This window comes from Achroia grisella, unplaced genomic scaffold (assembly GCF_030625045.1).
Source record: "Achroia grisella isolate CSIRO2021 unplaced genomic scaffold, CSIRO_AGI_Agris_v1 utg1866, whole genome shotgun sequence".
Taxonomy (NCBI): Eukaryota; Metazoa; Arthropoda; class Insecta; order Lepidoptera; family Pyralidae; genus Achroia; species Achroia grisella.
Window position 1 is genome coordinate 267,293 of NW_026712689.1, and position 14,694 is coordinate 281,986.

At 38.1% G+C, this 14,694-nt stretch overlaps 2 protein-coding genes across 2 annotated transcripts; one reads left to right on the plus strand and one right to left on the minus strand.

The window, feature by feature from the left end:
• Window positions 1-222: 222 nt before the first annotated feature.
• LOC131841634 (alpha-ketoglutarate-dependent dioxygenase alkB homolog 7, mitochondrial) lies at window positions 223-7,639 on the minus strand. Its single transcript, XM_059189960.1, has 7 exons — window positions 7,425-7,639; window positions 6,056-6,204; window positions 5,947-5,965; window positions 3,739-3,938; window positions 2,668-2,792; window positions 1,433-1,578; window positions 223-449 (listed from the first exon to the last, which is right to left on the minus strand). Exons 1-6 carry the CDS (start codon window positions 7,537-7,539, stop codon window positions 1,440-1,442), a joined length of 747 nt encoding a protein of 248 aa, XP_059045943.1. The 5' UTR covers window positions 7,540-7,639; the 3' UTR covers window positions 223-449; window positions 1,433-1,439.
• A 797-nt stretch (window positions 7,640-8,436) lies between these two features.
• On the plus strand, window positions 8,437-9,654 carry LOC131841644 (F-box/LRR-repeat protein 7-like). The gene has a single exon (XM_059189969.1). The coding sequence runs from the start codon at window positions 8,437-8,439 to the stop codon at window positions 9,652-9,654; it is 1,218 nt and encodes a 405-aa protein (XP_059045952.1).
• The last annotated feature ends 5,040 nt before the right edge of the window (window positions 9,655-14,694 follow it).

Here is a 14,694-nt window from a genome sequence, read left to right on the forward strand (position 1 = left end):
TATTTACCATGTTGACTAATAACCTCATTGAAACAACAACCCCCTTCACCCTTACAATATGTATATGATTGATTGATTGATTCTAAATAGCATTTCAATACAGCTGTATAAATTTAATTGGTTTTTTTTCTATTATAATACCTCTACTCTAGGGCAGACCTGTTTGACTGTAAATAAAATATATTTCGCACTAAACAAGACTTTCATTTAAACAACTTGGAATAAACTTCAAATATTTTATTTACCTTATACATAATAAATAATTTCACACTTCTATATTATGTTTGTACATTGAGGGCACATAACATTGTATCACATTGTTTTTAGTACTAAATATTTACATTATTCAAAGTTATATAAAATAGGAAAGTACAATAATGGGAAATTAAATTCGTCAATAATACTATCATATAATATACTATAATCTTCTCTCTTGTCTGTTTGTAGTGCTGAAACATAAGGGACATGTATTAATTGAAACTGATAAGTATTTGTAGGTTTTTTTTTTGAGGATGATAATGGAAAGTATCTGCACCAGTGGAGGATGATAAGATGAGCATGAGGTCAGGTCAGTTAGCGTTATCGTGACAAATTCACCAGGAATTTAACACGATTGTTTCCAGGGGGAAACGCGTGGAGGTCGACCTGACATGGTACATTGCTAGCAATGGGGTTATCAATCCACATTACTAACAATTCCTTTCCCCCAATATTTGTAGGTTATATTATATTTAAAGACAATCTTGCTGACCCCAAGTATTGTTTAGAAAAAGTCAATAGGTCTTTTATAGGAATAGGTATAAAAATGTATAATAAGATACCAAAGAATATACTGGAGTTACCCTTAAATAAATTCAAAACATCTGTTAAATCATATATACTGAGCAAAGCCTATTACACCAAAATAACATTTATTACTATTTTTGTCTGTCTGTCTGTTCCGGCTAATCTTTGAAATGGCTGGACCGATTTTAATGGGACTTTTATTGGCATGTAGCTGATGTAATGAGAAGTAACTTAGGCTACTTTTATTTTAGAGAAATAATGTTGCAAAATTCCATGCGGACGAAGTCGCGCGTACAGCTAGTTTATCATAAAACACCCCTACACCTATTTTAAATATTTTATGGTAAGAAAGAAAGAAATCGAGGATTTGTATTGTATAGGTTAATACTGTAAACAAATACTATATGTACGGAAAACCACAAAAATTAACTTTTATGTTGTATAACACGACAGTAATACAAACACTTGTATTGTAACACTTTTGATTATCAATATTTACAAATATTGATAATCAAAATATATTTTATATATTTTTTTACTTTATTATTACAAATGTTCTACCGAACAGTCAGTGTGTAGATAAATTCCCACTCAATATGTAGGGCTCGGGTAGTATACAGTGTTACAAAGTAGTAAGAATGCTTACGCGTGCGTCAGCATGCGGTCGGCGGCGGCCGACTGCGCGAGATGAGCGCGAGGCGGCGCCGGCGCGGGACCGGAGCCCCGCGCCACGTGCTCGGGGCTCCCGCGCCGCCGCACACCGCGTGCGTGAACTCGTACCGCGCCACGCCCCTGTACCAATCACACGGGAGTTTGTCACCTAGCCATTTGGGTACCTTTATCTCATACATTCAACTCAGCCGTCAAGCAGCTTCATTCGTTAAATAGTTGTAAAGCATCAGTCAAAATATCTTTATTCATGTAGGTCTATTACAGACTCTTATGATATGTCAAATCTACCGTCAGTTCCGAATGATTTCGAGATGAGAAGAACTGACAAGAAACTCAGCTCGTCTTTTTTTTTTAATGTTGTACATATTTACAATAATACTATTTCATTTAAATTCAAATTTGGGAGAATAGAGTGACCACCAGCATATGCTATATAAAAAAAATCAAAAAATCTAATCAGTGTTCGCAACCTGAACAGACCAGTCCCCACAAGCATCACACGTACACGAGTATGACGGATGAGCCAGCCATCATTGCACTCAACCATATTAGAGGGAGCACATCGACCCGGCCCACCACGCCGCCACAAGTTTGAACTTTATAGCGAGCATGACTGTTTCAAGTTACTCCACTATGTCATTTATATTATTTACAGCATAGGCTGTACCAATCACAGTTTTCACCCATTACAATATTTAATTTACATTATTAACAGTAAACCTATACATATAAATAAAATTGGAGTGTCTGTTTGTAATATTGAAATAACCGTTTTTTTACTATATGTGTATAAATGAATATGGTACATACACCAAAATAACATTTTTTAAAATTTTTGTCTGTCTGTCTGTTTGTTTCGGCTAATCTCTGAAATAGCTGGACCCATTTTGACGCGACTTTTTTTGGCAGGTAGCTAATGTAATAAGGAGTAACTTACGCTACTATTATTTTAGAAAAATAAAGTTCAATTCCACGCTCTCAGCTATCTACCAATAAAAATCCTGTCAAAATCAGTCTAGCTAATTCAGAGATTAGCTGGAACAAAAAGTCAGACAGACAAAAAATGTAAAAAAAATTATTTTGGTACCATATTCATTCATATGCGTGTAGTAAAAAACGGTTATTTCAATATTACAAACAGACAATTCAATTTTATTTATATGTATAGATGAATAAATAAATACATGTCCAAATGGTGTGTGAACTCACCTCATAATATAGAGTGATCTCTGCGGGAGGAGTGCGTCGAGCCGCAGCTGCGGTCTCTGTGCGTGTTCCAGGCGCATCACTGCCGTCGACAGCAGGCTGATGCCTGCAATCACCTCGCCGCAGAACTGCACATACACACGCACATTTTACATAAACCATGTCATACATAGGTACAGTTCCCTCGAGAGGTCGCTTTGAGGAATTAGAGGAGGGAGGGTATATGGTAATCCTCAGGTAATAGCCCAATCAGGTGGTGGCTCGACCGTGACTAATAGGATGCGGCGACGGTCACTGTTCACCACTCACTAGCGATACATGTGCATTATGATATAATAATGTTCACTACACATATATAATAGAATAAATATATAAATAGTTCTGGTGGCAATAGGTTAGCTATTTGTAGTGAAATTGACATTGTAATGTTCCAATATGAGTTAAGCATTGCTACGACCCGCGCGAAAAATAACCAGTTTCCAAAATGGACCACCTCTCAAGTTAGGACAAGTAAATTTATTGCAAATATTTTTTATTTTGTAATAGTATCTAACTCAGTGCAATTTTAGTTTAAGTTTTGGTAACTCGCATCAAGAGGATGTTAACCTGATTACAGGGTGTTGTCGCTTTCGGAGTTGATGCCGAGACAAAGGGGCCCCGAGGCCCCATCCTTCACTGCCCTAGGAGTGTGCAGCTGTTTGAAAATCGAAAAACGAATGTCGTCGCTGATCGTACAGGGCACCTCGAATAAACATAATAGGTCAGGTTTAGTGTGGAGGGTAGTGGAGGCGATGGATGCTGAGTTTCAGCATCCGCAAGAACATGCCGCCTCACGGCGACAGACGCGGAGGCGTCTGTTGTCCCTTAGGGAGGATTAGGTTAGGAGATTAAGTAGAAAACCACTCGAGGAGCAGGCTACAGAGCCTGCGCTGTCAGGGCCACAATGAATGCACTTAGACCCGTTGACCTCGGCGCTAATAGCAAGCGGAGGACCTCCCCCGGGGAGAGAGAAGCTCCATGACGAATATCTCCAAGTAAAAAAAAAGTTTAGTGTAAGTAGTGGGGGGGGCTCACCCTGAGTGCGTCCACGTGGGGCCGGATGTGTCCGGCGGCGGCGAGGTCGAGCACGTGCACGTGCGGCAGCGCCTCGCCCGCACGTGCACTCGAGAACGCGGCGCCGCGCACACGTGACATCACCAGGGCGTTCTCTTCGCTCCACGTGCTGCGCTCTGTCTCACGGAACCCTTGGATTGCCTGCGTACACCACTCACACACTGACGAATCAATGTTACAAATTGTCTTTTTTTTTAACAACTAAATAGCTATTTATTAATGACTAGCTTTCACCCGCGACTTTGCTCGCAAATTTTTTACATAAGAAGTATCCTATGTTCATTCTAATACCTTTAAGAACAAGTGTATAAAATCATCATTCAGTTGTTTTTGTGTCTAACACCTTATAATAACAAGTGTATAAAATTACGTATAGTGTGTAATGACTATATACATTGTATATTATTTATGGTTCAGTTGACTTTTTTGTGTGAAAGCGTGGAGCAGTAACAAATTGAAATAGAAAAAACTGAATTATAATATTAGTAAGGATGTACATTGACATGAAGATATACTCGTATAGTGTGTCAAGGAACCTATATACATAGTATAATATTTATGTTAGTTTTTATTTTTAAAAATTACGAATGTGGTTGATTAAATAAAATGTGATGACTATTCAAAAGTTCTTCAATGTAAGTTTATTTGAATAAATGATTTTCTATTGTGTTATATTCTCATATCTACAATATTATATTATAGAAATAGAAATAGAAATAGAAATAATCTTTATTCAAATAAACTCATTACAAGCACTTTTGAATAGTCATATTTTGATTTATCTTATGACATATACATTCAGCCATTGAGTCGTGGAGCAGTAACAAATTAAAATAGAAATATAATCAGATAATTTATTCTATGTATTTAAAAATACAAAAACCTAATATAAGTAAGCTTTTTTAGGAAGTGTTTTATTTGACATTTATCTTTTTTTATTCCACCATTTTCATTTGTACTAACTTTAGCCAAACACAGTAAAATCTCAAAGGAACCTGCATGTTGCTCTTTTATATAAATGTTGTTCAAAATTACACTTTTAAGAATTTTCTGTAAATACATACTGCCGAATAGCAAAGTTGACAGACAGACATACTCTCACACACTTAAACTTAAAAATGTAACCCCAGCAACTTGGAATCTAATGTGATACCTAGAAATAATATAAAATACAATTATAATTTAAACGTGATTTTTGAATCTAGCCTTACAACATGATACATTTAGTTTTATTTGCATTTAGTAACATATTATTAGCCGTAAACCATTTTAAAACATGAAAGACAGTTTTACGTCCAAATCATCAATATGTCGATTGACTTTGAATACTAAAAATCATCAGCAAACAGAACTATGTCAGCTATCTTTTCTACCATATAAGATCATTTATGTTTAAGAAAATAAAAAGATGAACACCCATTTTAATACTAGTTCTATTATATTCGACAACTTGCATCTATTATTTAGATATTTATATTATCTAATGTAATGATGAGCAAAAGTGTTTCATGTTCAACGCAATCAAATGCAGATCACAAAATGTGCATACTTCCCAAGAATCAAATACATACACCGGCATCAATGATGAAACCAAACTGTCGACTGTGAAGCAGTTTATTTACTTTAAAGTGTTGCAGCTCATTTTTTTTTCCTGAGATAGGGCTCACAGTTGACTTAAAGAGTGGAGTTATTTTGCTATGTTTCATTAAATTGGGAAAAACACCATCAGAAATACATTTATTGAAAATAATTACTAAATATGGAGCAATAACATCTATAGCGGTGTTAATAACTTTAACAGACATGCCCCAATGGTCTTCAGTATTTTTTAAATTTAATTGTTTAAATGTTTTAGTAATTGTAGCAATGTCAATAAATGTAAATTTAAATGTAACCGGACAAGAAACAACATTGTCAATAAGGAATGATTTAGCTGTACTAGGAGAAGAGTCCAGTAATATCATGAATATTGCGAAAAAATTTTCAAAAATATTGACAATTTCTTTTGTGGACGTTACTAGTTTATCATTATAATTTAACGTAAAATCATGGACTTTTAACTTTGCCAGTTTCTTTGTTAATAATACTCCACACTGTCCTTATCTTATCCTTGGACTCTTTAATTTTTTTATTTAGGATGTATATATATTACATAATTTACGAATGTACTATCGAAACGGTATTTTTTCTGAGCATATGATCAAATAATATATAAAAACCTTTGTAGTATTTTGGATGAAAATAACAGTGTATACTTACATCATCAATGGTATCTCACTATATTCTCCAGTTCGGCCAACAGAGATGTCTCCTCTGCTTCGGTGACAAAATCTGGCAGCACCTGCATATCAGTCATGATTGCTGTACGTAGATGCTGTTCCTCATCAGCCTTCCACGATGGATGTATATATATTAAATTGGGGTCTCCTGATAAGAATATAAAAACCGTTTTGTAAAATACAGTAATACATGACTAACAGTTTCTTATCTTAACAAAGACGACCCATCGTACATGAACAGTACTCATGTTATATATATATATACCTCATGTGCCACCCGTGATACCAGTAATGCATTGATGCTTGTTATCCTGTAATTTCACTACTCCCTTAAACCGTAATACCGCTTACATACCAATTGGCAGCTGATATTGGTGTGGTAAAATCAGTTACCAGTGTGATAAAATATAGATTAGACAATTTGTTTGTTTTTTTTTCAGGAATTTTTGGGTGTTAGTGGAATAGAAGCTACTGGGTAACAAAACTTATTAAAATTAATTATCTGTAAAATTAAGGGGACTATATTTCTTGTCACCAAAATTTATATTTGTCATCAAGTTGTATCACCTAATAAATAGATTATAGAATAACGTCAGACCATGAAATAAATATATTAGATGTTGATGCTATACAAACTGTTTTAGCCGATCCTTCGGGCGATGCGGCTAAGGTAATTTGTTCACTGGTGAGGTAATGGAGTCATTGGTTTTAGGGTACAATGGAACTGACATGTACATAGATGGTACAAAAGTCCCTGAATTAAAAAAAATATATATAGATCTATCACCACGAAATATTTTCATTCTCTGATAAACAAAAAGGGGGAATGCTTTAGGAATATAGATAGGAATTATCAAATTAATGTTAATATATGTGTAAAAAAAAGATGGATTCCCAAAAAAATTGTAGTGCAGTAGATGAATATAAACTTTGTTCTTACAATTACTTGTGCTCAGAATGGTAAATCTGTCACTGAATAAATCGATTATCGATCCCTCACTGCGACTCGTTTCCATTTCATATTTTGTCCCAATACAGTAGTTACATTTTATTTCGTTCAGTAATTTAAATAATAGTATTCGTTACCAATTTCACACAACAATTTATAATTTCAATGAAAATATGTTCAAAGAGGCGGAGACAAATTGAAATTTTCTAGTGACATCATATGATTTATTGGTGATCTATCTATCCTACTAGACCATATATCTCCATGATTTTAGATGATTTATTGTGGAATTGATTTTATATTGTTTGGTGACTACATTTTGGTAACAAATCTACTATTTTGAGGGCAAACGCTAATATTTAAGAAACAGAAAACTATTTAAATTGGCGATAGCTTAAATGATACCCTAAAATTAATACCAGTGATTTTCTCCTCAACTGTTGAACGGACTGTACCACTGCTGATCTTCCTTGGATTCTGCATCCACGCCTTCCATTTACAGTTTTTAAGAAAACTAAATGTAAGTAAACGCATTTCTAATCAAAGTTCAGTAGTTATATTTGGCAACAACGAAAGTAAAAACGGACAATTAATAATAACAAAATTACAACCTACAAATGATTCTGACTTTGACACTCAGCTGTTTTAGGTCTATTGAATTGGCTAGTTGTAATAACCACAGAAAATAAAGGACTAAAGTCCAGTTTTCACTATAACAATAATTGTATTTTTTGGGTGTAATACAATTTGAAATATATGCGGTTCTATGGACTTAAATGTGTTATTTTGAATTATTTAAATAAAAAAAAAGATCAATGAAGCTTAGATATATAAATTAATGTTATTTAGATATCATTGTTGACAGCATTATTGTTAACAATATTTTCGCAATACGTCTGTTGGTTTCAGCTGACTTTTACAGCTTCAATTTAGACATGCTTTAACTTTAAGGAATACAAAATTTACATCCACCATTCTGTGTCTAATTTTTATCCGAAAATGATTTAAAGGGTATTTTTCCATCAAAATTGTTAGTATATAATTTTTTACGTGTTTATGAAACAATTTTTTTACTTTTATATTTTGCAGATAATGGAAATGTATAGTATAAAATTATGAATCTGTGTATTATATCTGTAAACAAATTATACAAAATTCAAAATAGCCTTATAGTTTGTGGAGTCATAGTATAGATGGCGACTCCAACATATTTTTAGTATAATGCTGCCTCGTTTGACAGTAGTGCTGGCAGTGACAGTTCGGAATTCGGTGACATTATAAAGTGTAAATAGTATTAAAGAATGCAACAATTGTTTACTTATACATTTCAAATGATTTTTCCATCATATTTTTGTAATGTAAATAAAATAATAATATAAATAAAAATGCTTTTCGGTTTAATCAAACATTTTAAAATTATGACTAATGAACATGGAGACATTGCCCGAGGAGGTTATTTTGATGATCTTCGAGTATCTGCCTTTTAGAACCCTAATAGTGGTGGCGCAAGTGTGCCAAAGATGGAAATATCTGCTGCGCCGTCGCCTGCTCGAGGTGCGCCGCCAGGAGGACCTGAGGCGGTCGCACTGCGGTATCATCGCTGTACTCATATCTGGAAGCATCGACTCGTTAAGCTCTTGTATGACCACCGTCGTCGATGTCATCCCGCATCTTCGACAACTAACGATTCACGCCACGTATCCGCTCGGAGCCCGCTGCGTGGACGACCTGCTCCGGCTGCGTCACCTCGACCACTTGGATGTATTTATACAGGAGCGGCGAATAGAGTCTCGCTGGTCGCCGCTCCTGCTGCGGCTGAGCTCGCTTGTGATCAACGAGACTTTGACGCCGGGCGTGCTGATCTCGATGGCCGCCGGCGAGAGGCTGCGCTGCCTTAACATGTACGGCCGCTCGTGGCACTTCCCGGCGCGGGAGCTAACTCCCGTGCTACAGGCGCGTCGGGAGCACCTCACCGAGCTGACGCTGCGCTGCACGGAGCTCGCGGACGCCGCGTTCGAGATCATCGGGCGGTGCGAGCGGCTGACGTCGCTGCAGCTGTACTCGTGCTGGCTGCTGACGTCCCGCGGCGCTCAGCACGTGGTGCGGCCGCGCGGGCTGCGGCGGCTGCACGTGACCGGCGCCCGCATGCTGCGCTCGGGGGCGCTGCACGCCTTCGTCCGCAGCCTGCCGCCCGCACTCGAGGACCTCTGCCTCAGCGCCGGCCGCTTCGAGGACGAGCACGCGCCGCCGCTCGCTCGCCGCCTGCCCGGGCTCAAGGCGTTCGAGCTGTGGCGGTGTGAGGTCACCTCGCACAATATACTGAAGATGGTGCGCGAGATGCCGGCCCTGCGCACTCTGGACTTGGACATTGTTCTGTCGGAGGTAGAGTTGGCGTCGCTGACGAAGCATCCGAGTCTGTCGTACGTGCGGTATCTGTTCAAGAAACGGTCCTCGGAGGTGGAGTTGAAGGAGGTGTACATGAATCGGAGGTGCGGCGGGGAGAGCTATCAGCCGTACTTGCGAGGGCTGCCGCAGCGCGGCGGCGGTGAGGGGTACCGCGCCTCGCTGTTCTACTACTGGACGCAGGACCGCCGCCTCCCGGTCGTCGTGGGTGGCTCCCAGGACAATGAGGAGTTCGTCGCAGTGTAGTTGGCATACCTGCTGTCTCGTACTATGTACATACCTGTCTATACATTCTATTTATGTACATTTTACTATAATTGATATCTGTAATTAATTTTATTCTACTTATAAGTATAGTATAGTTTATTTTTACATATGCGTATTGCAAAATATAAGTCCCTTTTGTAAGGAGAAATTAAAAACAAAAAGCCTTTTATTTTTATGGGGAAATCCGTCATGGAGATCCGCACACCCCGGGGGAGTCTAAAGGATACTGCCGGACTTCTACCGTCTAAAACTTCATGATGCAAGCGGGCCGGAATCGAGGAATCGAACCCACGACCATCGGTCGTAAAGCGGTGTGCTAGACCGCTAGACCACCCAGATCGTATGTATGTTATTATGTACTAGCTACTCACCCCGGCTTCCACGGGTGTACATGTATTATACATATAAACCTTCCTCTTGAATCACTCTATCTACTAAAAAAACAACTTCAAAATCCGTTGCGTAGTTTTAAAGATTTAAGCATAGGGACAGACAGCGACAGCGACTTTATTTTATATTATGTAATAGTGATATTGTTCAAATGTTCAAAATCATTGTTCAATCAATTTTTAGTTTTTGCCTCGCCTCGAGAAAAGGGAACATCCGGCGCGCCCTTCTGTCAGTAGTCCTTCATGAAGGTGGGCAGCAGTAGGTGGCTTACAAGCATTTATTTCAAGTGTATGCTCTCACTCTCAAGACGAAGGTTTACGACCAATGTGTGTTGCCAGTGATGACTTACGGAACAGAGACGTGGTCGCTATGGGCCCCATCAACGAGCTCAGAATCACTCAGAGGGCAATGGAGAGGGCTATGCTCGGAGTTACTCTGCGTAATCGAATCAGAAATGAGGAGAAGAACCAGAGTGACCGACATAGCCCGAAGAATTGCGACTTTGAAGTGGCAATGGGCAGGGCACATAGCTCGTAGGACAGATGGCCGTTGGGGCAGTAAAGTCCTCGAGTGGCGACCGCGGACCGGAAGACGCAGCGTGGGAAGGCCTCCAGCAAGGTGGACCGACGATCTGGTCAAGATCGCTGGAAGGCATTGGATGCGAGCAGCGCAGGACCGATCGTCGTGGAGATCTTTGGGGGAGGCCTATGTCTGGCAGTGGACGTCTTCCGGGCTGCGATGATGATGATGATGCTCTCACTGGTATATTCCTGATTTGTTCTCTTACCTTAAAAATGGAGCTCAACACTGCACGCGCCAGTGACTTGTTGACCCAATATCTAGTAGGTGTGGTTGTTTCATACAATGTACATTCTTCGGTTAGTTGGTCCATTGGCCAACATTTAATGAGCCGTTCACACACCATGGAGCATGTCGTGGCCCCATGCACTAGTGTTGCCAACCGTCCTGTTTTCCCGGGACATGTCCTAGTTTTGAAGTGTCCTGGTAGGTCCTGACTATGGCAGCGTGCTGGGTTTTTAAAAAATGCGCGCCTCTTAATTACTGATTTTCAACATTATAATTTTATCAAATACTTTTTATTAACAACCTGATTATATTAATTACTTGATATTTACAACATATTAATATAACTATTGCAACACTATTACTGCGGTCTGGTTTTAAACTGGATAGTCCTGGGTTTTTTAATTTTCAATCCTGGTTTTTTTAATTTGGGTGTGGCAACCTTACCATGCACATGAGTGGCTGGTGTCCAGCGGTGGCCGCGTGCTGGAGTGGTTGCCTCACAACCATTGTTCCGAGGTTGGAACATCCTCTCGTAATGAAATATTAGATCGATTGGACACTTCCCAAGTGAGAAACTTTCGGCATTCAAATTTATGTACATCTATAGAGAATTTAATTTATAAATTAATTCTTCGACCTCGGTAGTATAGTGGTCTAACACACCGCTTTACATCCGATGGTCGCGGGTTCGATTCCTTGCACGGCACAAACATTTGTATTCATGAGTATGATTGTTTGTATCGGTCTGGGTGTTTTCTATGTATAATATGTATGTATTTACAAAAAAAATATCTATGTATTTGTATCAGTTATCTAGTACCCATAACACAAGCTTTAGCCAGCTTAACTTGGGTCTAGATGGCGCTGTGTGAATTGTCCTGAGATTATTATTATGTAATTCAGGATTATTTTTTTATTGTTTTTCGGTTGCGTTACGTGTATTCATTGACGACCCGGTGGTCTAGGTTTACTTCCGACGGTCACGTCTTCGTTTCCTCGCACGGTACAAACATTTGTAGTCATTTAATCTACCGCTCATTCGGAGAGCTGTCTCATCACAAGAAGAACGAGCGAAAAACTTGCGTGTTGCACTTTTAAATAATCATTGTAACTTTACATTTCCAATTCGAAACGTGCGAATACAAACGACTAACTAGCACTAATTTATTAGGGTCAAATATTAAATACACAATAGGATTAAATCAGTCATAGTGATTAGAGCAGACCAGTCCCTACAAGCAGCACTCGTTCACGAGTATGACGGATGAGCCAGCCATTACTACGCTCGACCAAGGGAGCCCAATGACCCAGCCCACCCCGCCGCCACATGTCTGGACATTTTAGTGAGTTACTACTCAATCCACTCGACCACGTCATAATTACTAAACATTACCGTATGGTAGTTACACAGAATGTTCGGCAGATCGTTGCACATAGGTAGATGAGATCGTCTCCTATATATTCAGGCCATTAAAAATCTCGGTCTTAAAAAACTTTTTATATGATTTTTTAATTTGAAATTTCATCATTTTCATACCTTTAAACCCCTATAACTTTTTATTTTTTATGGCTAGCCCGTTTTTTTTTCTTTTTAAGAATATTAAGGGATTGTAGTTGCAGAAATATAATAATAATAAATTTAGTAAAACTTTTTACGACTGGAAAAATGTATTTCATGGTAAGATGGTAGAGAGTGAAATGACAGATTATATAAATTTGTTTTTATAATTTTGATTAGAGAATACAAGAAAACTTTAAATATAACAAAAGAGTTTCTCAACAATTGTAGATTGAAACAAAGAAACATATTGCATGTTATAGCTAAAAAAAGAGGAGGGGACGCCAAAGTCTTAAAAATATTAAAAAAAAATTATTATAAGCTCAACTTTGCGTTGCATTTTAAAAAAAAGTTAAGGAGGTAGAAGGCTTCAGATTTTTTTTAAATATCTCTAAAGTGTAGTCTATGCTCCTATGTTCAATGATCTGCCGAACATCCTGTAGAAATATTTTATCTAAATCGCTTGAGACTACAACTTGCACCGCACTCAGTCTGCCATTGAAAGAAAGCAGCGGAGTGTGGCGGTTGCTCAACCAGCTCGAAGATGCCGCGCTGTCTCCCGCGCACCTCGCAGCTTCGCCGAAGACCAGTGTAAAATGAGGCCGCCGAGTGGTCAACGCACCACTATCGCCACTCTCCACCATACACCATAATTATGTGCTGAATAAAAACACCGGTATGAGAGTGAAATACACAATGTCTCGTACTAGAGTATCGTGTATATATGAAATGAAAAATGAATGAAACTAGCTGTTCCCGCGACTTCGTCCGCATGAATTTAACTTTATTTTTCTAAATAGAATAGAATAGAATAGAATAGAATAGAAAATCATTTATTCAAATAAACTTACATTGAAGCACTTTTGAATAGTCATTACATTTTTTAATCTACCGCTCGTTCGGAAAGCTGTCTCATCACAAGAAGAACGAGCAAGAAACTTGCGTGTTGCTCTTTTAAATAATTTTATTATTACTTTACATTTTTAAGTTTAAGTGTGTGAATACAAACCACCAATTAGCACTAATTCTATTAAATACTCAAATAGAAAAAATATTGAATATATAACCAACTGGTTAAACAATTAATAAGAGGAAATCAGTCATAGTGATTAGAGCAGTCCAGTCCCTACAAGCAGCACCCGTTCACGAGTATGACGGATAAGCCAGCCATCACTGCGCTCGACCATATTTTAGGGAGCCCAATGACCCGGCCCACCACGCCGCCACAAGTCTGGACATTTTAGTGAGCATGACTACTCAAAACACTAGACTACGTCAAAGCTACTTACAATTGCAATTGCAATTAAAATAAAAGGAACCTAAGTTACCCCTCATTACATAAGCTACCTGCCAAAAAAAGTCCCGTCAAAATCGGTCCAACTATATCAGAGATTAGCCGGAACAAAGAGACAGACAGACAGCCAAAAATTGTAAAAAATGTTATTTTGGTTTATGTACCGTATTTATATTCATATGCCTGTAGTAAAAAACGGTTATTTCAATATTACAAACAGACACTCCAATTTTATTATATATGTATAGATAACGTTATAATTAGTTAAGTTTACCGGACTGTGGAAGAGATTTTAATATGAACTAGGAAAACAAACGGACATTTCAACAAATGGAAAGTGGTAACTAACCGTCTATATATAACTAACTAGTTGTGCCCGCGACTTCGTCCGCGTGTTATAGTGACCTTGACCAAATATAGAAAAAAATATTAAAAATAACATCTAACCCAAAAAAGACAATGAGAGAAGATTCCTCGTTATAGATTAAAAAATGACGATTTTCTGTACAAACTTTCATCCCTTATTTTTTACTCCCTTAAGGGTAACACTTTTACAGACTTAATCATATTTATTTATACTGTTTAATAATAAAAATAAGTTTCGAGATTCTAGTTTAAAAAATGACGATATTTCCATACAATCAGTCATAGTGATTAGAGTAGACCAGTCCCTACAAGCAGCATCCGTTCATGAGTATGACGGATGAGCCAGCCATCACTGCGCTCGACCATATTTTAGCCCAATGACCCGGCCCACCACGCCGCCACAAGTTTAGACATTTTAGTGAGCATGACTACTCAAAACACTAGACCACGTCAAAGCTACTTACAATTGCCATCTGATAGTTATAGTATTCACATTTTATATAAGAATACATCGAGTGTTGGCCTTCTCTTGGAAATACAAGTAATTATTATTCGATGGTGTGTCTGTTTGACTAATATAGCATTGCTTCCGAGTCACGGCGTT

What these genes read in the sequence shown, in the direction of transcription:
- LOC131841644 (XM_059189969.1), top strand. Translation starts at nt 8,437, where the DNA reads ATGGAGACATTGCCCGAGGAGGTTATTTTGATGATCTTCGAGTATCTG.
- LOC131841634 (XM_059189960.1), bottom strand. Translation starts at nt 7,539, where the DNA reads ATGCGTTTACTTACATTTAGTTTTCTTAAAAACTGTAAATGGAAGGCG. An exon ending in AGTTGAGGAGAAAATCACTG is followed by an intron (nt 6,205 to 7,424) that starts GTATTAATTTTA and finishes TATTCTTATCAG; the next exon opens with GAGACCCCAATTTAATATAT. An exon ending in AGATCACTCTATATTATGAG is followed by an intron (nt 1,579 to 2,667) that starts GTGAGTTCACAC and finishes TGATTGGTACAG; the next exon opens with GGGCGTGGCGCGGTACGAGT.